Source organism: Spea bombifrons, chromosome 2 (assembly GCF_027358695.1).
Source record: "Spea bombifrons isolate aSpeBom1 chromosome 2, aSpeBom1.2.pri, whole genome shotgun sequence".
Lineage (NCBI taxonomy): Eukaryota > Metazoa > Chordata > Amphibia > Anura > Pelobatidae > Spea > Spea bombifrons.
The window spans coordinates 105,331,047-105,354,828 of NC_071088.1; the positions used below are offsets into that span (position 1 = coordinate 105,331,047).

Consider the following 23,782-nt stretch of genomic DNA (forward strand, 5'->3'; position numbering starts at 1 on the left):
TTCACTGTCTGTTTGGAAATGTCAAATAACTGCTAAAGGTGTCCATGTTTGGTCATTCAAAACTTTCCTTGCTTAATAAAATTTTACTCTGTAGCTCATCTGTTGTGATCTTCAAGACCACATATAAAGAAATGTATAAGTGAAACAAAGATATTAACCCCTTAAGGACAATGGGCGCTCCCTAAACCCATTGAAAACAATGCATTCATTTGTCATTAAGGGGTTAAATAAGTGACTGTCCTAAGCTTTGACTGTCACATTTTTAAAGGGACAGACTATCCATTGTATGCATATGACAGCTTCTTGGTCCCTTTAAATTTTAATCACGTCCTCTTTAGAAACGCTTAGGGGATCCCCATATGCATTTGCTTCTTTCCCGGTCTATCCGCTTTTTCTGTGCAGGAGATGTGCTCGGTCCAAACATATCTCTATGCATTTTGTATGCTTATCGCCTATTTATTGCAGTGCTGACTTGACTTGACGAATGTTACGGCAAATATTGGCATACAACAGAGAGGAGGCGTGCAGCTGCATCTACGTTATGTACACTTACCCTTCCTTCACGAATATCTTTATGAAAAGCTTGAGGTCTTGCTGCCCCTGGCGGGCAGAGCTCGTTCTTGTCGATTAATGGACTGTTTCAGTCTGCTTTACTTTCAAGGCCATCAAGTTCTGTATCACAGTGACTGTAATACAGATAATAGAAGTACAAATGTGTTGTTACCTACTATAGTATGAAAAAGAACTTGCCAAAAATCACATGAAATGGCGCGGTTATTTATGATAAAGATGAATGAATACATATTAAAACCTTTTGGGACATTTTCTTGACATTAAGTATCCAACGTTTGCCTAGGTTGTCTTGTGTGATAACTTCCAGTGGACCTCCATGTGGGCCAACAAAGCGTTTTTTTATATTTAACGATTCCCTTTTCCCATAATTTACGGTAATAAAGTGAAAACCGACACATTTGAGAACAACTTGTTTCTGAGAGAGGCAAAGATCCTTTCAGGGTTTATATTATCTCTGTGGGATGATGTGCTTGGTGGCCCATTTCTGACATCTTCCTCATTAGCAGCCCCACAATAGCTGTGGCTCATCAGAAGAATAAAAATATAAAAGGTAACACTTTCACAGAGTATGAAAACCATCCACTTCATTATAATTTGAACTTTCTGCGCTTTACAGATTTGCTAGTTTTTATCAGGATGTGGGGGGGAAAAGCTTTTATCTGTGTTACTGCTGTTAAAAGGCACATTGCTTTTCTCTGAGTCCTGTTGGAAGTTGTAACTTTACAAAAAGTGTGATCACCTTTGTTGGAACCCCTCAATATATATATAAAAGAACTTGCTATCTGCTTTTCAATCAACTGCTGTTCCCTATAAATAATCTTTATTTTTTCTCATCTTGTGCCTTTGAGATGTTCATGTCTAGTGAATACTTGTCATTGTCACCTCTAAAATGAAAAGTCTTATAATTAGATAAGGCATTGAAATTAAAGTATTTTAAAGTATTAAGTTTTGGCTTCTATTTTAATTTTTCAAGTTGCGAGGGAAAAAGAGTAAAAAAAAAAAAAAAAAAAAAAAAAAAGAAAGGTCCATAGCAAACTAACATATTAATCAGAGAACAGTTTAAGTTGCTATTCACAGCAATAACACTTAAACGTTGTACAGTACAGTTAGGTCCATAAACATTTGGACAGTGACACAATTTTCATAATTTTGCTCTGTACGTCACCACAATTTGAAATGAAGCAATCAAAATGTGATTGAAGTGCAGGCTTTCAACTTTCATTTGAGGCTATTTACATCCAATGTAGGTGAATGATTTAGGAATTACAGCCATTTTCATACATGGTGTCACCCCATTTTCAGAGACTTAAATGTAACCGGACAAACTACCATTAATTAAGTCTAGAACGCGTGGACATCGCCAAATTCTGGGTTTCCTCCCCAGTGATGTCTTGCCAAGCATTTAATGCATCAGGTTCAATTGGGTTGAGGCAGATCACTAACTCAGCCTTTGAAGAATATTCCAGTTCTTTGCTCTTGGTTGCTTTTTACAATACATTTTGGGTTCATCTGTACTATGAAGTGCAGTCCTATCCATTCTGCAATATTTGGCTGAATCAGAGCTGATTGTATAGTCCTATACACTTCAGAAATCATCCTTCTGCTTTGTTTCAAATCCATTCGCCATGACTTACTGAGCCAAACTTATGAAAATTCTGTCCAAATATTTATGGAACATAACTGCATTTTGGATTTTTAGGCTCATGTGCCAATACATAAATGGTTTTGGTTTAATCTCCCATCTTAGTTTAATTTAGGTATTTAGTAGACACTTGACTGTTTGTGAAGTTTATGAAAATCAAACAATACTCGTATTATTAGAGAATCAAAATATATTGAATGGCAAATGTCATCTAAACAGAGATAATTCCAGCTCTGATCCCTGGTTTTCTTGTGCATACCATTTGACACCCTCTCTGACATTCTCTTGATTGTTAACATATAAGATGACCTTTTCATGGGACTAGGCTACCTAAATGGTAGGGGACCTGCTTTAACAATACATTATACAGGGCCAGCAAAGTTATTTTTTTTTTTTCTGCAGCAAAAGCTCTTTGGGGTACATGTTAAGCTCTCCCTTTATTGAATAGACCTTTCTGTAAACTTTTCTAAGGCATATTGATGCCTACCTGGTTACCTCCCTTCTATGTGTGTGACAGTATAGATGATGGGTAGCTGCAAGGGTTGATAAAGAACTACATTTTTATAATGATTAATGGAGTATAAAAATGAGCAGCCTGTCTGGAACACGGGCTCTATTACACACTGGCAATGTTATATGTTGAGTACCATGACCAGGTTATGTTAGTGGAAACACCTTAAAGACAATAATGCATTCATTAAATCATTTAATATGTTGAATACAGGAATGCATTTGTAAGCCATATTAAGGGGTATAACCATGTGTAGCAATATACATAATACATGCAACACATGTTGTTTTTTTAAATTAAAAATGCCTTCTATTTTTTTGTCTTTTGTTTCTAATAACTGTTTTCCCACCGTTTTTATAGTTAAAAGACACCAAATCAGCAGATCAGAAAACTACACTAATTCATTTCCTGGCTGAACTGTGTGAAAAGAAGTTTCCTGATGTCCAGATGTTTGTGGATGATCTGCAGACTGTAGACAAAGCTAGTAAAGGTTTGGACCTTCACTTTCATTCATTTACAACATTGTGACTAAAATCAAGCTAACTGTACAATGTAAACTTGAAGTGGCAATTAAGGTTTTCCATTGTTTAGAGATAACCCGACCATCATCGTTGTGGGTTACTTATAATACTGTATATTTTAAATGAGACACCCACTCATTATAACTTTAAACTGACCATTGCCCTCATCAAGAAAATGTAACGTTAGTTACTCCCTCACTAGCTGACTGACTATAGCCTGTGTTTATTCTGCACTTTTACAGTGCACACAATTATTTCTCAGATTTCTGACTAATATTTACTGTTTAAGTTGCTGAAAATATAGTTTGAATACCGTTATAGTACATGTGTTTTTACGGTAACATAATTTATCGGCGGTAACGGGAACGGTTGATAAATGGCATTGTCTAATTGTAAGACATACTATTGGATGTATATAGATTAGCATTAAATGTTTTTAATCTCCCGCGTTATGGGCAATTTCTATAAATACAGTGCATAGCTAATTCGAGCTGGCTGACCAGAACGCTGGAAATGATTATTATTATTAATGTCAAGCTGCTGCAAGACCACTCTAGGCGATTTGAAAATTGGAGGAATATGCACAGTATTGTCTGCTGGGTGGAACTGGGGCACATTGCTAATGAATTTGTAAACATATCTGCTTGACTTGTGTTTTCAAATTTCATTTATAGGGAATCTATTAAAATAGACATCGCCTTTAGCACTCTTTTGGCCAGACAACAACTGGTTATTATGACAGGATCATTCATAGTCCATTGAACAATTATATAATCCAAATATTATTCCTGTATTACTATTATACTGTCTGTTCTGCATTATATTTATCCTTGTGCTGCTTTAATGCGATGTTTATGTCGGCGCACACAGACGCATATAATGATTATATGATTAGGTTTACAAAATGTTATGAATCATGTGAATCTGCAATAATGGAACATAATCGGATCTGGAAAGCTAAAAAAATTATGTAAATGATAATAGAAACATTTCTTTATGCTAACCCGGGGCCCCCGTTGCACTATGTGAATGCGGTGTTGGGCCGCTCCCTTTCTGATAATAGCCCCAGTCAATCCCGGTCCACCTTTCTCTTGATATCTGTATTAAAGGGCAATGAGTTGTAATGCCCAAACAACGAATCTAAAATAAATATAAAGTGTATTTTCTATGCGGCCCATCTTTTTCGTTTGTACAGAACGTACTGTTTGATGGGTGCCTGTTTGTTGCACTCCACAGCACCTGTGTTTACTTTTGCTACACTGTATTGTCCATTAAGTCATTAAAGTCCCATAACGTAATGGATGATAATGAACACCGAAGTGAAAAAAAACAGACAACAAGTGCCATGTTATTTTCTTAATTTATGTGGTATCCTAATTAGTGCTTGTTGTGTAATTAGCTGTAGATCATTTAACCTTCCCATTAACGGTAAATACATGAAGCAGGGCTCCTCTTCCATGGTTTCAAGGGTGAGTCCCCTTTGTTTCTGTACACAGCACGGTGCTTTGCTGCAGCCTACATTAAAACGTACATTCAGATAAAAGTAGCCGTTTTGAACTATGCGCTTGTCTTCACTCTACATCGGAATAACATTTTTAAGGCAGTTTGAGACGGGGCAACTTTTATTTTTAGTGTGTGTATGTATGTATGTATGTATACATTTACTGTTGCCTATGTTTTTACTTTACAGATCACTTGTTATCTAACTTTTCTAATAGCTCTTTCATCTCCTGCCACTTCTACTAAGATGGCATTCTTTATAATACAATACATGAAAAAAAGATTTTCAGGTCTTCTTAAGGTACACGACCTGTAGAAAGTTGCCTTTAGCTCCCATCTCCCTGACTTGCTTAGAGCAGTCATAGAAGTTTTCGATTACCTTCTGGCTACAAGAGAAGAGCTCCAGGTCATTATTCTGTGGTTGATCAGCAGGGGGGATTTCTTTTCTACTAATGAGCTGCCCATATACCTAGTTCTAAAGATCTGCTTCATTAAAATTACTGCTTTAGGAAAAGGTAATGGCTTACAGCTTTGCTGTTAGTGTTTCATAGGAAATCATTTTTGTCCATTATTTTATGTGTGTGCGGTATTGTAATCTGCCCCGCGTTATGGCCTTTTAAAGATGCATCTGTTCATTACTTGCTATACTAGTTTTATTAATTGACATTGATTTACTCTTAGCCATTTCCACCTTAATGCAAGGCTTATTTTCACTCCAGTTGGAGAAGCAACAATCATTACTTAAACTATTCTGTTTGATGTGAAATGTAAAAATAAATCCAACACAAGTTTCCTTGTGTGCCTTATTTTCTAAAGTCTAAATTTTAATTCACAATTTTGTTCACAATAAGTCTTCAAAAGTGCTCAATTTAGAACTCAAAACAGATCAAAATGCCAAATTGATTTTTCTATTGTAACAAGGCTACTTTTTCTTGAGTTGAAAAAGTCTAGAAATTCTGTTTTTCTATTCTTCTCTGCTATTATGAAAAGTTAGTTTAATATTGTAGGGTTCTCATTAAAATGAATTTGTTTCTTGCTAGATCAAGAAAATATAATTTTATAAATCGGCAATTCTACGCATTTACAGTTTGAAAAAGAAATATTGGTACACAGTTCCAGGTTTCAATATTTAGTTATTATCATTGATTTCCTCTTCCAGTTTTTGCAAACAATTTAAATGTCGTAATTCTTGTATTTTCTGAAATACAAAACCAAACATTTCCAAAAATATCTAACGATCTATTTAAATGTAAACTCGGATTAGCGAACACAACATGCCATTTAAACGATCTATTTAAATGTAAACTTAGATTAGCGAACACAACATGACATTGGAACACAGGAGTGATGGCTTCTGATAAAAGGTCTGCTGTACGCCTATGAAGATATTTCATAAAAATCATCCCTTTCTAGCTACAATAGTCATTTACAACATTAACAGTGACTAAGCTGTATTTCTTATAGATTGGATGTAATTTTAATGGACACAATTTGCTTTTCTTTCAAAAAAAAAAAACAAAGTCATTTTTAAGTGACCCCAAATCTTTGACTGATAGTGTGTGTCTGTGTCTACAGTCATGGCCAAAAGTTTTTTTAGAATGACACAAATATAAATTTTTACGAAGTCTGCTGCCTCGGTTTAGATGGTGGCAATTTGCATATGCTCCAGAATGTCAGGAAGAGTGATCAGATGAATTGCAAAGTCCCACTTTGCCATGAAAATGAACCTCTGTTATGCGGATTGAGTTAGAATAACAGACTGGAAGCTTTAAAAGGAGGGTGATGCTTGACATCATTGTTCTCCCTCTGTTAACCACGGTTACCTGCAAGGAGACACGTGCTGTCATCATTGCTTTGCACAAAAGGGCTTCACAGGTAAGGATATTGCTGCTAGTAAGATTGCACCTAAATCAACCATTTATCAGATCATCAAGAACTTCGAGAGAGGTTTGTGAAGAATGCATTGGGGTGCACAAGAATGTCCAGCAAGTGCCAGGACCATCTCCTAAAGTTTATTGAACTGCGGGATCGGGGCACCACCAGTGCAGAGCTTGCTCAGAAATGGCAGCAGGCATCTGCGCGCACAGTGAGGCGAAGACTTTTGGAGGATGGCCTGGTGTCAATAAGGGCAGCAACGAAGCCACTTCTCTCCAGGAAAAACATCAGGGACAGACTGATATTCTGCATAAGATACAGGGATTGGACTGCTGAGAACTGGGGTACAGTCATTTTCTCTGATGAATCTCCTTTACGATTGTTTGGGGCGTCCGGAAAAAAGTTTATCCAGAGAAGACAAGGTGAGCACTACCATCAGTCCTGTGTCATGCCAACAGTAAAGCATCCTGAGACCATTCATGTGTGGGGTTACTTCTCAGCCAAGGAAGTTGGCTCACTCACAATTTTGCCTAACACAGCCATGAATAAAGAATGGTACCAACACATCATTCAAGGGCAACTTCTCCCTATTTTCCAAGAACTGTGCCTTTTCCAGCATGATGGAACATCTTAACATAAGGCAAACGTGATAACGAAGTGGCTCCGGGAACAAAAGATCTAAATTTTGGGGTTCAAGGCCAGGAAACTCCCCCGACTTTAATCCCATTGAGAACTTGTGAACAAACCTCGAGAGGTGGGTGGACAAACAAAAACCCACACGTTCTGACAAACTCCAAGCATTGATTATACTTAAGTATACTATAGTAACATCTGACAAAAATATCAGGAGTAAGAACACTGAAGCAGCAAACTTTGTGAAGACCAATACCAATACTTGCCATTCTCAAACATTTTGGCCGCAGCTGTGTGTGTGTGTGTGTGTGTGTGTGTGTGTGTGTGTGTGTGTGTGTGTATATAATATAGCGTATGTATAACTTTTCATGTACCAATACATGCATTTAAAAGTGAGCAATCTATGATATAGCACATTATATTCAAGATAGCATTTTTAAGTAAATTGATATCATAAATATTTTATACAAAGTATCATGTTAAATTAGATTTCCCTCCATACACCCAGCATTAATACAGTAAATACTTTACACAGAAAAATGTGGAGTATTTTTTTTCTTTCTCCCTCCTTTCTTCCTTCCCTCCTTCATTCTACTTGAACAAATTATTCACCCCCCCCCGTGTGGCTAGTTTAAATTCCTCTAGTGAAACTTAATTAAGATGACCATTCATACTTGTATGTTGTCAAGAGATAACCGGAACATGTAATTATTATTATTAATAGACATGTATCCGTTCAATGCTGTTTGAAATCTTAGGGTACTCTGATTCAATCTTTTTTTCTTTTCCTAAGGAAGGCTATGAGAATCCGTTTTTTGTTCAAACTCATCACTTCCTGCTGTAAAGTAATTTCAGTAACGTCCAACTTGGAGCAAGCAGAAAGGAAAATTGATTTTTTTCCTCCCCTCAGCATTTAAAAAAACAGCATAGCAACTTCAAATAGTTCTGTCTAGGTATTGAAACTAAATTTAACATCTGTAGGCTTTGATATAGGAGTGAATTTTAACTATAGATAAAATCTCAATCAATAGCTTAAGTTTCCATAACGTCAGAAACCAGAAAGACGCAGGTTTGTGGATCCTGACTTTTTTTTTTAATCACAGTCTATTCAAAGTTTTTAAAAGACCCCAATATGCCATTTAGACCCAGTAAATGTCTCATGTCGTCATACTAGGTCATCAGTGACACATCTGCATCATTATGGTGTATAACTATTTCTGTTGCTATACATTTCTTCTGTAATTGTTTCTTGTAAAGTGTTTCAGTACCTGGCATGTGTTGGACACATTGAGGTATTTATTGTCTTGATGGAATAAAGTGATTTAGGCTTTTCTTTTTCTTGCTATTGATATTATTATAAAGGCAAAATCCGATATGTAAGATCTCTGCCATTGCAGGGACTTCTCTAGTAAATCATAATGATTCTCCTTGCATTCTTCAAGCAGAGGTCCAAAATCCCAGGCTTGCCAGAACGCCTGCAAGATGCTAATATTTATAGTGAAAAGGAACAATTAAGAAACCTGCTATCGGATCTTTGATTTCTGCACAGAAATAGCATTTGCCATTGATTTCAACTCAGTAATTTATTTCAGGATTAAAAGAATCGCTTCTTTCGGGGAGCAAAAAAGCCTTCAAACTGTTTAGGTGTCTAAAGCATCTCAGCAGGCAGTTAATTACCCTTCACGCACATGGTTGCTTTTATAATCTTATTTCTTAATATATTTATTATCGGATACTACTTGAGTCTAAAATAAAAACAATGTACAGGCTGGATGTGAGTGAATGAAGTTATAAAATGTCAGAATTTCACCATTGATGGAAACACCTCCAAAAAACCCAATGCAAGTAGGGTATTCTACTTGGGGGATGTTGTGAGGCATAAATTGGGGGGAGGGTTCCAAGTGGGACTTAATTGGCGGGGAAAAAATATAAAATTGCAATTGTTTTTACTACTTTTTGGCTTATTTGTAATAAATGACAGGATATACAAAAAAGGATGTAGGTGAGTACACCAAACATGGAAAAGGGGGATCCTCTTTGAACAAAAATATGCTAAAAATGTCAAAAAAGCTTTATTTACTTATTCACAAAGGGGTTAATGTATGATAATAAGAACTCTCAACTCTGTATAACTATAGAAGGCATTAAGACAGATGAGTCTCCATGTCAGAAGTGTCCAAAGTGTAACATCCAAACTTATTGTAATGCTTTATTTGAACAATAGGATTGGGAGGTTTCTTCCCTGGCTGTAACCAAAATCTACGTAACTCTCCCTGTGTTCTGCAATTTTGAATAAATGTGTAGACATCGATATAGATATATAGAGAGAGAGAAAAGGAGAGCTGTAAAGTGTTAATCATATAGGAGGCATTTTTCTGCCAATCTTTGTTATGGAAAATGTATTTGCGACTGCGAGTTGCTGTTAATTGCTAAATATATTTTTTTTCCTCTTCAGTCGTCGATTCTTTTCCTTAGAGCTAAAGTGCAGAATCCTCGTTACACAGACTTGAATTACAGATAAACTGAAGCAACATTGTACAATGCCATAACCATTCCATCAAGAGCCCAGGACTTAATGTGAGAGGATAATTCAGTTGCACTCTCCGCTAAGCCTGTGGACTTTTTCCTCTGCAGATACTATCATTAACCTACCAAACTATAAATTGTCCTGTGAGCTTTGAACTATAGCATCCTAGCGAGAAAATATTCTTCCTAGGGAACACTGGATATGCCTGGACCACAGTCTTATGAAGAAAGAATTTAGTCTATATGTTTTAAATTGAGTCACCAGAAAAGAATACACCAAGATTTCTATCGTTATCAAACTCCTACTTACGTACAATGAATGAAACTGTGTGTAGCATAATTTACATGCCATTTATAATAAATAGAAAGAAGAAGTATATTATAAGCTACATCACTACAGGTCAAAATACATGTCGTGGTTCACAAACTAAATGTATTTAACCATTGAGAACCTCCATGTCTATCAAGTGTTCGCTCCAGGGACATTTAAACTTAAAACATCTTGTAGCGTTTTCCAAAGCATTATTATTATTATAATCATCATTAAATTCTGCAAACTAGATGAACCAAATGTTTGAGGTTTTACTGTTGTCCTGTTCTGCGTTTTTATTGTCATCATTATTATCACTGTTATGATTGTTGTGTTCCTGTCATGTTACGGAGATATTTTATTTATAGTCCAAAGATTAGACAGATAAGCAAAATGGTTCTATATAACATTATTTTATTGTATTCGTTAGTTTTGTTTAATAAAGTTTCTGGTGATCATCACGTACCATTCAAAAAGACCAGATTAGATAGGACTACAGGTCGATTTTTTACATTGCTATCAATGTATCCATTATAATGCAAATCTGCATTATTTAAAGAAAGATTAATCCGAATATTATATATAACCACATTCTGTATTGTTTTTTTGTTAAAATTAGTGTTTTTAAAGGATTCCTTCAGTGTTTTAAGGATTATTCCATTTGATTTGTTCAGTGTCTGCAGAGAATCTGGAGAAAACCATGAAGCAAATGGAACGGCAGCTCCTGCAGCTTGAGAAAGATTTGGAGACCTTTCCCCTTTCTGAAGATGAACATGACAAGTTTGTGACAAAGATGTCCATATCCTTTTGACAAGTACACAACTTTATGGAGTGCTGGTTCAATAAGCATAAGATTTACTTAACATTTTAAATCTGTTTCCATAACCTTTCATGTTTCTTTCAGCTTCCATTCTTTGAAAGTCATAACCAGTTTATTACCAAAAATGCTACATGCTGTGAGTGAAAAGCTTCATTTTATAGGAAATGAAAAAATTGTTACTGACAGAATGACACTCCATTCTATATGACCCAGGTGTTTTGATCCACACAATGACATGCCTAAGTAATTCATCACATTGAAACAACCTTCAGAACGATTGTATATTACATGGCCATTAAATGTGCAAAATGTACCGAAGCTTGTGGATGCTGTCACCACTCCACTCACCCCCACCCACATCCCCTCAATGTCCTATAACTCTCCCCCTCTCTCTCCTTCCCTCTCCCTCGTTCTCTCCTTCTCTCTCCTTCTCTCTGCTTCTCTCACGTCCCTCTCCAATCACAGGATTACCAGTTACTGTCTGTCACCTCTGCTGGGAGAGATTGCTATGTAACTGGGGCCACCAATAGAGTCTATAATACATTATGACAAGTTTGTTTTTGCAACATTTCTAATCGAGTCAGTTTTCTTTAGTAGTTTAAATGTTTCATTAAACCTTACTTATATTAAATGTAACTTTTGCATTTGATTCCCAAATACATTTACAGAATGGCATGGAAATTTATCTTGGATTCTTACGTACTGTAGGGTGCCTGGTGTCCTTTGGACTGGACAAAGCGGGTCGCTGGCAGTGTCCATGCACAACTGGAAGTCAGGACCAACAGTGCTTATGGACACTTCTGAAGAAAGATGCAGGGTTTATTCACTAAAGGGAGAGTAGTGGTGTCCAGGGAGTTGAAAATACAGCTCTTCTGCCAACCCTTCATTTAGTAAATAGACACTTATGAAAGTTGGTTGACTTGTTTAGGGCTAATATGGTAATATTTATTTTTGTACTTAACTTAAAGCGGCATTTTAGCTCCCCTGACATCTCTACTGGAGAAGAATTCTGAAATGAAAGAAAGTTAAAATAAATACATAAATCTTTGTAGCTGCCCTCCATGTTCTGACAATTCTTTCCAATGATTGATGCAGCACTCCATGTCAGAAAAGCACACAGGCTCTAAACAAACCATTGTTTGTTGCATGTTGAACCAGTGACTGGATGTAAGTATATCACATGCATGGAGATACGTTCAACTTAACACACATTCTACATGAAAAATAGCTGGGAGTGGGGGAGGGGCAAATGCAGAACCCCCCATGCATTTTCAAGGCTGACACCAAAAAAGGGACCAAACAACTGTCTTATGCATTAAAGTGCATATGAGGGCTGGCCTGTCCCTTATATTAAGTATAAGTATATCACATGCATGGAGATACGTTCAACTTAACACACATTCTACATGAAAAATAGCTGGGAGTGGGGGAGGGGCAAATGCAGAACCCCCCATGCATTTTCAAGGCTGACACCAAAAAAGGGACCAAACAACTGTCTTATGCATTAAAGTGCATATGAGGGCTGGCCTGTCCCTTTAAGGCAGGAAGCTCATTTTGAGCAATTTGTGTTACATGTATATTCTTTATCCCTGTCTGTCCCACAGTTCTTTTGTACTAAGATGTCAGCACATGCATTATTTGGCAGGCTTTGTTTTTAACTTGTTTTTACTGTTTGGCACATGGTACACAAGATTGCAGTGCCTTCATTGCTAAATTCTGCAAGGATTCTGCTTGGTTTCTAGCATCACTCTATATGGCTTATGCTAATACCACATAATTAGAGAAACTCACATTCAGGCGAATAGATTTTCCGGTAAATTAATAACAAAAGAATGTTTGATATAAAGGGTAGGTAATCCGACTCAGCATGGAAATGCCCGGTCCTGTCTGTACATTAAATGCTAAAAGAGGAGAAGCTGAGTGATTTTCTCTTAAAAGGAGTAAAGCTCATAAAAACAGTCAGCAGGAACCCCCGGAACAGGAAGGGTTGCTTTGTCCGGAACGTTTTTGTTTTATTATTAAGAAAAGAAAATAATAATATTCTTTAATAGACATTCTAAGCATTGCATTCCAAACTAAGTATACAGACTGAAGAATTCTAATGAAGTAATTATAACTTGCTAAGAATACCAACCTAATATTATTTGTTTTTTTTTAAAGCTCCATCACTTTCCGCAGCGCTGTAATGTAGGGGCAGTTGTGTACAACGCTATTGACAATGCATTTGTTTTACTTTAGAAAAACCAGCCGGTATAACCACAGATCCATTAATTACAATACTGCAGTTGATGTAATTAGCAAGATACTTTAAATCCTGTTCCACCTTTACTCTCCCTAGTTTTACCAATTACAAACATTACCCCTAGTACTGTTAAATGCAAAATTTTATCGAATTTGCAGTAAAAAATTGAATAGTTTTTCATGCAGCGCTTAATTGTCATGTGACACAAAGGCAGGCACTGCTGATGACATAGAAACCAGAGAAGCTTAAAGGAAAATCTAAATACTAGACTTGTGCATTGAGATTTGTGCGAATTGCAAATATCCAGAATTTTTTTAAATCTGGGGAAAAAAGAGGCCAGACCCCCCCACGAATCGGACAAAAACAAAGTAAAAAGCTCATTTCATCTGAAATTTGTGGGTCCGCATTCTCTCGCTCACTCATGCTCACAGTCTCGTTCACTCTCTCTCACGTTCTCTGAATGTTTCTCGGCCAACCGCTTCTGCTGACCACTTCCGCTGACCGCTTCCGCATCTTCTTTATCTTCAAGCCTTAATCTGCTATCTTCTTTCCTCGTCCGCATTTTCCTGACATAACCCGTAACCTTGCGTGAAGAATCTGGCAGATGACTTCACCGCAAGCGCCAGCATAGTGCCTTCAGTTCACCACAGTTTGGAGGAAGTTGTAGGGTTATGTCGGTGGAGTTGCGGATGAGGAACGAAGATACCAGATTAAGGATTGGAGAAAGGGGAGAAAATAGAAGATGAGGAAGATACCGTGGCCGGCAGAGAAGGAAGGGAGAGAGTGAATTGGAATGAGTATGAGAGAGTGAGTGTGGGCACCGGGCAATGAATTTCCCGTATTGAACATTTTTGGCCGAATCGATTAATTTCAATAGGAGTGCTGACTGGCTGCTTTAAGATTGTCCACGGAGCTGCAGGATAATCGGTTAAGCTTTTTTTTTTTTTTTTTTTTTTTTTTATAATTCATATTAAATATAGAGGGTACCTTATGAAGCAATGATAAGTTATTTTTCAGGGAACAATAAAACAAACTGTTTGCTTCCCTGTGTCGTGTTAATTGCTTTTAATGCGATGATGCCACAATGCAGTATGAAAAAGCCTTGGTTTGTTTAAAAAAAAAAAAGGAAATACAAAAATATAAAGCGAGTATAAATTAATATGAACTGCAGTATTTTTTGTTGCATATACAGTAAAACAAATCTGATGGGTAATATCAATGTTTGTTTATGCTACTGCTTTTTTATTTTAAAAGGCATTTTTGCTAGATGTAATTACTAATAATTATTATACTCACAGTCAAAGTAGCAATATATTTTTTATTTGGCTCTTTTATATCAACATAAACTGTGGGATAAACACAATCCATGCAATAGCCCTAGATATAAATCAAAGTTACTTTGTGCACTTTCTGTATCTGGAGATGTTATTTTAATGACAGAATTAATCTTATCTGCACATCGAATGGATAGAAGCACAATATATTGTGTCTATCATTTTTCAGTAATAGAGTGACCTCCATAGGTTAGTTATGTGCTAAGAATGTGCTGCCACTGATTACTGCACAATGAGAAATGCGGTTTGTCATATGAACAAAAAAACAACATTAATATGTTACGTGCACACACGCTGGTATATGGCCCTTTTATGAAAATTATGCACCAAGCAAAGTCTCCCTGCCCTAGCGTGTAAGCATCAGTAACAACTTCATGAACATATATACCTACCCCCCTGTAACATCACACCAACGCAATACTAACCCCTTCACCACTTCTATACAGCCTGCAGCCGCGAACCTCTGGCCGTGGTCATTCATTAGAAGCGGGGCCGCAGCTCGCGGTCACTTGATGGGAGGCAGACTAGAGCCGAGAGCCGCCGGCCGCGGTGATTCAGTAATGGGGGGGAGCCAGGGGGTGGCAAAATTATGTTTTGTCTTGGGTAGCAAAAATCCTTGCACCAGCCCTGCATACAGCCAGGAGGTCAGGGATGCACTCCCAGCTTCCCATACACAACACCCATAATGTTTCTTCTTAAGGGTTAAGGGCCGTATCACCATCATACACCAAGGAACATTATGATTGGCCCTTAGCTTTACGTTCCACCTAGCGTGACTGACAAATCCCAGAATTACAAGGATTTTATTTTAGTAGAGACTTGTGCGCTATTCCCTATGTACCTTATTGATGTTAATACAGCGAGCCTCACCTTTGGACATAGCGGATCCAGTGTTCACTGATAACTTGTCAATATGATAAATTGAATACTAAATGTGTCTACCCGGATACTGGCTAAGGATAATGGTAGTTGGCACACTAGCTGGTCAATACGGTGTAGAGAATCATTTACAGAAAATACTGTGGTATGAGCGGAAATGTTATTAAATGTTCTCTTATGTCTGCTACTGCCTCGAGTACATGAAATATGACCAAAAGACAGGGAAATGAATGTCAGGTCCGTTAATTGGTGACTAGCATTTATGGCACTGTCTCAGTGTCAGGGTTCATGCATGTTTGCTTTGGGAATCCTTATGTGAGAATCTTCACTATAAATATTTCCATTTTCATCTGACCTTGACCTTCACCTACATGCCATTTTAGCGACGGTACACAATTCAGTCATTAGCTACAATAAAGACTGATTATGACAGCACCCAATGAAATATTGTGGAACGTTTTTTCACATAAAGTTTATATTCAGAACTATTCTTGTCTTGAAATATATTTGGCGTGCATTTTTCCTTTGTGCAAGTCTCTGCTTGGTCCGAGTTACAGTGTAATAGGTAGTGTTTGATGGTCCAACTTGGCCCTTTTCACACTGCAAACTTGCCGGGGTCCCCTCATTGAGAGACGGGTGAGTCTGGTTGAAATGCTTAGTTTTGTTGTGGCCTTGGCACCGGCTAAGGGGAGGCTCGGCTCATTGGAGGCAGATTATTTGTATAAATGGTGAATTTGCACTTCTCCTAGTAGCCATCTTATCCGCTTCTGTGTTAACATACAATAACCATGCTATTTTAAAAGTCAATATTAAAATGCTATAGCACGGCTTTTCATTTATATAGATCTACTCCGTGAGCTTCTTTTTTCCCATCCAAGTTATAATTCACAGTTTATAGGCAAATACTTAAAACCTGTATATTTTCTCAAATATACAGATGACTAAAAAGATTCCCTACCATATATACACGTTAATATATTTGACATTATTATATGTATACACAATTAGCTGTTGCCATTGGACTGGTATTAAATAGCTTGTTTTTATCTTGTTTTTTTTGTTTTGAGCCAATCCACTCACCCCAGCTTTGGGCATTAATGACCACTGTATTGAGCAGTTAAGGCCAATATGTAGCTCTCCAGTTGTTTTGGAACTCCCGTTGTTTTGGAACTCCCGTTTCCATAATACTTTATTTTAGGTTCCTAGATGACCATCATGGGAATTGTGTGTTCTCTTTCTTCTATAGAAGCTAAAAGTCACAGACAGACGTTAATTGGTCATATTTTGTAAAGAGCTGATTTGATGCTCTGTTTGGGGCAATAAATGAGTAGATTTTGTTGGATTCCATGGTAATTATATCTTGATGGTGTTGCCTATCATTTGCTTTAATGGAAACAATATGGTAAAGTTAATTTATTACTCCCAACGTTTATTCCTTAGGATACATTCAGACAAGAGACAATAACTATATCCCTTAGAGCTGCAAATTTGCACACCCTCACCATGTCCTCCTGCAGGGCTGAACGTGTTTAGTTCCTTGACGTGCTTCAGTGCACGTTCATTCTATTTACCTGATATCTCTTGGACGCTTGACACACGTTCCACTCTGAATCTGTTATTGTGAACTTTTTTTATACCATTTTTTCCTAATGAAGTTTGATAGACTTGCATATTATGTGCTAAATAAAATACTGTATGCCACACAAGACAGTGACTCATTACTGTATTCAGAGACAAATGTATCCAGTTTTAATAGCGGAGTAACACAAGTTTTATGAGTTTTCTATGTTGCCTTAGAACAATTCACATGTCATGTTTAGTGAAAGGCTACTGGGGTCTATTAGCCAGGACGACATTAAAATTATATTATAATATTTCATGTTTAGGTGGTGGTCCTGTACTAACTTGCTGTTCTACAATTATTCAATTATTTGCTTTAACAACGAGCTACAGTTTTGCAGTCAGTGCGAGAGAGCAGTTTAAGAAGCTTTCCCGGATGTATGAAAACATGGAGAAACTGTATCGTGGGCTCCTGGAGTACTATGTCCTCGACGCAAAAAAGGTCTCTGTGGAGGAGTTCTTCACGGATTTGAATAACTTCAGGACGATGTTTATGGTATGTTTTTTTGTTTCTGAACTTTTTTTTTTTTTTTAACCCCTTTGTCGAAGTGTATATAGACCTGTCCTCTAAAGGGGCATGAACGCAAAATGTCTTTGGTTTGTACGGATCAATTGTACATTCACTAGTAAACACCTTGTTTGTATAAGGAAAACAAAATAATAACACATTTTATATTGTGCCGTCGTATTCCGCAGCATCATCTCAGATTTGCAATGAGGAAGCCTTATTATATTCATTAAAGCTTGATTGGCTTTAACATAAGTTTTTGTTTTTGTTTTTGTTTTACCGGGATGCTCTTGAAATACCGGCTAGGTAGCTTTGCAGCGACGTGATGAAATTAATTAAATGTATTAATCTTGCATAGCGTTGGGAAGTTTTTGTCAGGTATCCTGCAGCACCATGTATAATTCCAGTGTTCTACAACCAGTTTAGCGACCCTAACATTTGGAGTGTGGATGTAATTTCTTGCTTGCGTGGAGTTAATGAATAAATAAAGAATGCACACAGTAACATGCGCTGGAGTCCGGGAAAAATTGGCTTTCAACACACGTTTAGAAAGAACGAAAAAATACAATTTAGAGGAACAACTAGATTGTTCCTTTAAGGTCAAGTTATAATGTTTTTCTCTACATGAATAAATGCAAACGCATTAATATGTCCAGTAGGGAAATTCCTTCTCATATTTACTACCAGTAAGCAACCCTGGAGAAAAAGTTTTGTGCGTGTTTGATTTAGTTTTGAAATTTAGTACAATATCATGTTTCATCTCTGGAATAAATTGCACTGAACACCAGTTATATAAAGCTGTAGAATATGCCTTACCCAGTGCCGAAATATAGCTTTATCAATACTCATCTGGCTCTTTGTTCTGCTGATAAGGTTTTATATAAAAGAGGACTTATAAAGTCAATATTGTTATCTAGCTGCCCTCAGTAGCCAAGCATACAAACACAAAAAGCGTAAAAGAAATTTACAGGCCGTGGATTTCAGACCTGGACAGAGAAAACAAGTTGTAAATTTATGGGACTTTTTTCGGCACATCACAACCTATCTATAATTTTGGAAATATTTACAAGCCTTAGAGTTTTTTGGTTTTTTTTTTAATGATGTTTGTCTGTCTTTGGGAATCAATTGAAATAATAAGCAATAAAAAAAACTTTGATTTCTCTTGAGTCTGTATATACAATCATATTCTTAATTTGATTTCTATATAAAATTCTGTAATAACGGACACCCCGTTACAATAGCTTTCCTGTGAAGGTTGTCAAAAAAGATTTCTACCCGTCAATAATATAAATGGCGCTCTGCCATTCTTAACAAAAAATAAGCTTCCTACTTTCACCCCAAATAAGCTATTAATATAATTTCTTGCCACACATAATTTACTGAGAAGAGGATAATGCAGACGCACGGCTGGAGTTCATAGAATGCCTGTGTAATGTTAGAATTATGTGAATAAAGAATTTGCAGGCAACAGTACTCAATGCACCATCAAGCTACAAAAACACAGGAGGACTCAGGATTTATTGTTATTACAGGCTCTGGATGTCTATAAATGGAACATAATGACATGTATTTCGGAATACAAAATTTACATGTCCTTTGAGTTTTATTTTTTCCTTCTACATACCGTTCTTTATGCTTCGTGCACAGTTGTAAGCGGCGCGTGTATTTCCCTTTGTGTTTTTGCTTTAAAGCTCCCACTTGCCAAATGTTCATATGAGGTAGAAAACTCAGTGCTGTCGGCCCAGATGATTATATAATGAAATGATTAGCATGCATGCGCTGCGTTAAACTTCCAACCGCTGGGGAACACCAGTGAGTACTGTGCTAATGGACCAAATTTGTTATGCCTTGAGTTTCTACTCCAAGGACTGGGGTCATCATGTAAAATCAGGAAGAGTCCACTGCTTTAAAGATGCTGTTCCGCTTCAGCAGGAAATGAATCATGCTAGACATATAAACGTTTACCAGATCCTCTGAAAATATAATGTAATATAGCAGATTCAAAAACTTTTCTACAGCCTTTTCAGTTACGATGGCAACAACCTATCAGTGCCTGCTGCTGTGGCACGTGACAAACGTTCATGGTAACTTGCACATTTATAAAATGGTAAATTCAGCAGAGAAGATGAAACGACGAGGGTTGTGCAGAACCCACTCCAGTTTTTTTTCGCGCATAGTTTAGTTTTTGTTATATGATATTTATTAAGACCCACAGATCAGTGAATAAACAGATCTGTTAGCCTGTCAACATGCCTTATCAAGTATCTGGTCTGTGTATCCAGTTACATAGAATCCTAATCATACATTCCGTGCTCAGTTGGACTTATATTAACTTTTAAATATTTTGGATATAGATTTGCTGAGGATACAGAAAACCCACAATAAAAAAGTAGCACAGCTAGTATTTTGTGTGTGTGTGGGGGGGGGGATCTTCATTTTTTTGGTAAAACATTTGTCTTGCCAAGTCCTGTGTGAGAGTTCTCATTAGTTAAGGTAGCTGTTGTTGCTGTAAAAGCATACTGGAGTAGGGAGACAATTCTGACTTTTTAATGTTTATCATGTATCGCCTCTACTTTATAAGCCAAAATATTTTTAACACTAGTGTCATAAGGTACAAGTATTGTAATCAAGATACTTCAAGTCGATCAGTGTTCTTGCCTCCTGAGATAATCCCACTTTTTAATATCTGGATCAAAATGCTAGGACCATTGGCTATTTTAGCTCTGAGATAAGATCCATAGGCTCAAGGTTATGGATTAGAGAATAATAAAGGCTCAGAATGCTGTGCCAGTTCTCTGTATCATTTACTGCCCATTCCCCGTGTGTGTGTGTGTATGACATTTCCCACACACACTTATTTTAATCTGCAGATAGATTGTGCATTATATTTTCATGGGTTTTTTTTGTTTTGTTTTTTTACTTTTTATTATAATAGCTGTATAGTGCCTGTATATTGTTCTTAAAGGACTGTGGAACAGGCAGACTGAATGGGCCAAATGGTTATCTAGTATTTGTTGTGCTGTAATACATTTTATTTGCACTAATAGGTTTATAGAGCAACTACCGAATTATACTACATGGTACTAGAGCCATATATGCACTCTACTAAAACAATGCGTACGCAGCAGCAGAAGCGTGGGCTAGTATTATTATTACAGAGCACTCTTTACTGAGGACTCATGGGGAATTAAAAATATTTGCATAAAACGTGGATATGTTTTTTTGGAATCTGAATCTAAAGTTTTTAATACGAAAACTCTTAACATGAAGTGTTTTATTTTGTGCTTTCTTTAGTCAGGGTTTGGTCTCTGATAACTTGATGACCCAATTTTACCATCACAAAAATAATTTCAAATGCTGCCTTTTTATTATAGACAGAGAACATTATGTAGCAAAGCACTGTTCCATTCCATGGCAGTTTGGGTTATTCCAAATCCTTGTTCATGCACCCTAGAAAAGGCACCAAAACGTGTCAACTTTATGATCATTAGAGCAGAACTTTAGTTTAGAAAATAATAGAACATTTGGTGCGGTCCTTGGAAAACATATTCACACACAATGTTAATAGTTGTCCAGTTTAATACAGGCCTCAGTGAACACATCAGAAATCAAAAGATTATTTCAAAGATGTGCCAGATGACATGTTACTCTATGGCATTGCATTTTATGAGGAACACTGAACAGTAGGCTCAGAAACTGAACAGCTTTGCTGTGCAGAAAGCAGCATTGTCCAACTGTTCACGTAATTTCAAAGAAATATGACATGGCACAGCCTGTGTGTTTACTTACTAGAGACCATAAAAGATATATGCATCATTTTACGAAAAGTTTTACAAATGTATATAAAGGAAGTTGTCTTACGCAATTGTCATTATTTGTGCATAAGGATCTTAAAGTCTCAATGTAAATCACTTATTAATCAGGACGTTACTGAATGTAATATTTAAACACACTCAAATTTTCTAGAAAATAAATATAATGGCACATGTGCCCTTCAGTAAAATTATTTTTTTCTCTTTTCCTCTTCCAAATACCTCACCACCACATAACACGATCCAGCAGTGCCTCGCCTTCTACGCAACACGATCCAGCAGACATGCTAGCCTTCCAATCTCCTCACACATAGCAGCTTATATGTTTAAAAGGGAGGTTTAATGATAGGAATGTGATTTAAACTCGGTAATTTTGCTATGTATTCCTGTATGTTAATGCTGGCCATTTTCTCCATCAAAGCTGATCCTACACAATCCATTGTTAAATCAGGTGATTTTCATGAAATCTCTCATTACAATGCGCAGTCATAAGGCATAGCGAAATCATGTACTTGAACTCTCTTGGAAATTGTTTTAGTAAATACACTCCATAGTATGCATAAGCAAGGGAGTGCCTAAAATGTACAGTGGTAGGAAGGCATATAGTGTCTGTGATTACCCAGCATGTTAAGCCACTTTTTCTAAATTTATAAGGTATTTTGTAAGTGGGAGTGTTTCCTACCTTCAACTTTTTAGTGATGTATCTCATATAGGAGCTTTTGGGAATGGCAACCATATAACTTAGTTTTAATTCTAATGACCATATATGGTAAATCCTCAGCTGGACTATGTTTTTTGCATAATAACTTCATGAAGCAAGTATACAGCTTTTCTATATCAGTTTGTAATGTTCAGATCATTTTCCTATACTTTATCCTTGCTGTATTCATTCGGCAGCACCATCCTAAATTAATCAACTGTTCATTTGTAATTAAGTGATATTTATTATTATTATTGTTTTATATAGCACTATCAAATTCCATAGCATTGTACAATGGGTAGACAGGACATAACAAGTAGTATGTAACAATTTGACTTACGAAAACAGGTGAGGAGGTCCATGCTCAAACAAGCTTAATAATGGGTCATTATGATCCGCTCAGCATGCTACTGGCTTGAGAAGCTTTCCTTTCTAGCTTGTTTAGTGCTGTATGGATAATCCTTTTTTCCTACCATTTTGTCCTGGGAAGAGAGAAATAATCCTGTGTTCTGTGCAAGTGTAGGCCATATGTCACTCTTTCATTCAGATATTTATTTCTCTATGTCTCATACAGTATTTCTTTTTGGGGACTAGTGATATACTGTAAAAAATACCCAAAGAGATGTTGCCATTTGCCAAATGTTAGAAAATGGTGTCTAGCTATATTGTGATAGCCCCCAGTGTTTGGGTGGTTTTAACTATTAGTATGGAAGTCTAACTTATTTCACACAAAGCATTCTTAAACGTCATACTCCTTTGTGCATGGCAATAAACCTGTTAAACTATTTCTAATTAAGGATCTTCACAACCTGACAATCGGTTTCTCTTTCTCCCAATGTGTATATGACCCCTCCAAGACTTTGCTGGAGTAAGAAGTATTTCACCCCATAGCACTTACTAAAGCGTAACCATTATCACTGTTACCCATTTGGCTGTATGCATTAAAACTACTGTTGCCATATTAAACCTCAGTTTGAGTAAGTAATTAATTCATATTTATAATTCAAAAAGTGTGTGATTTTATTTTTTGTTAGATTTAACCTAATTTAATCACTTAGTCTATTTGCCGGTAAGCCTTTAGAGAGTATATGGCAATAACCAGTACCTACGTTTGTGTCACATGACAAATAGTCTCTCAAAAATGACAGGGAAGGTTTTACTTTATTATTTTTTTTCTAAAGACTGGTAGATTTAACAGTACTATGAATTATCCTTCGAATGACCCATGTAGTTCTAAAACTTTGATAAGTGCGTATCTTTGACCCCTTTAAGACATTAGGATATACTATTCTTAAGTGAAGTGGCCCAACTGACCACCTGGACATAGTCGCATGCCCTACGTATTCCGCACCGGTGCAGACATTTGCCATGTAGTACACACGAGGTCCAGTTCTTTGGTCTCCCTTGTCATCGTAACTGCAGCTTCAGTGCTGATACTGCTGGGAACACTTAAGAAAATGGCAGAGATCACAGGAGTTTATACAGACCCTGCTAGGATCTCTGATGATAAATGTTCTGGTATCAAGACTGCAAGTCTGTAGAGTCTTGTTTCTGATCACTGCATGATCACCTGCCCTGGGGATAAAACTGGGGATAAAACCGTAACTGCAAATGTAAGTAAATGCATTGACACAGGGATGTAAGCAGGGATATAAGGGGAAAGACAAGAGACATCCAGAAGGGCTATAAAGACTCTTACTGCTTTCAATAGGAGCACTTAGGGAGAGACTGGAAACGAGACTGAAGTCTAACCCAAATATCTTAAGAATGCATTTA

General features: G+C 36.8%; 1 protein-coding gene across 3 annotated transcripts in view; it reads left to right on the top strand.

Annotated features, from left to right (window-relative positions):
- DIAPH3 (diaphanous related formin 3) overlaps positions 1-23,782 on the top strand; it is a 276,383-nt gene that overhangs the window by 166,679 nt on the left and 85,922 nt on the right. For all 3 annotated transcript variants that reach the window (XM_053455426.1, XM_053455428.1, XM_053455427.1), the window contains 3 exons: positions 3,087-3,216; positions 10,766-10,886; positions 17,314-17,482. In XM_053455426.1, the coding sequence (XP_053311401.1) occupies positions 3,087-3,216; positions 10,766-10,886; positions 17,314-17,482 (420 nt within the window). The remainder of the gene's footprint in view (positions 1-3,086; positions 3,217-10,765; positions 10,887-17,313; positions 17,483-23,782) is intronic.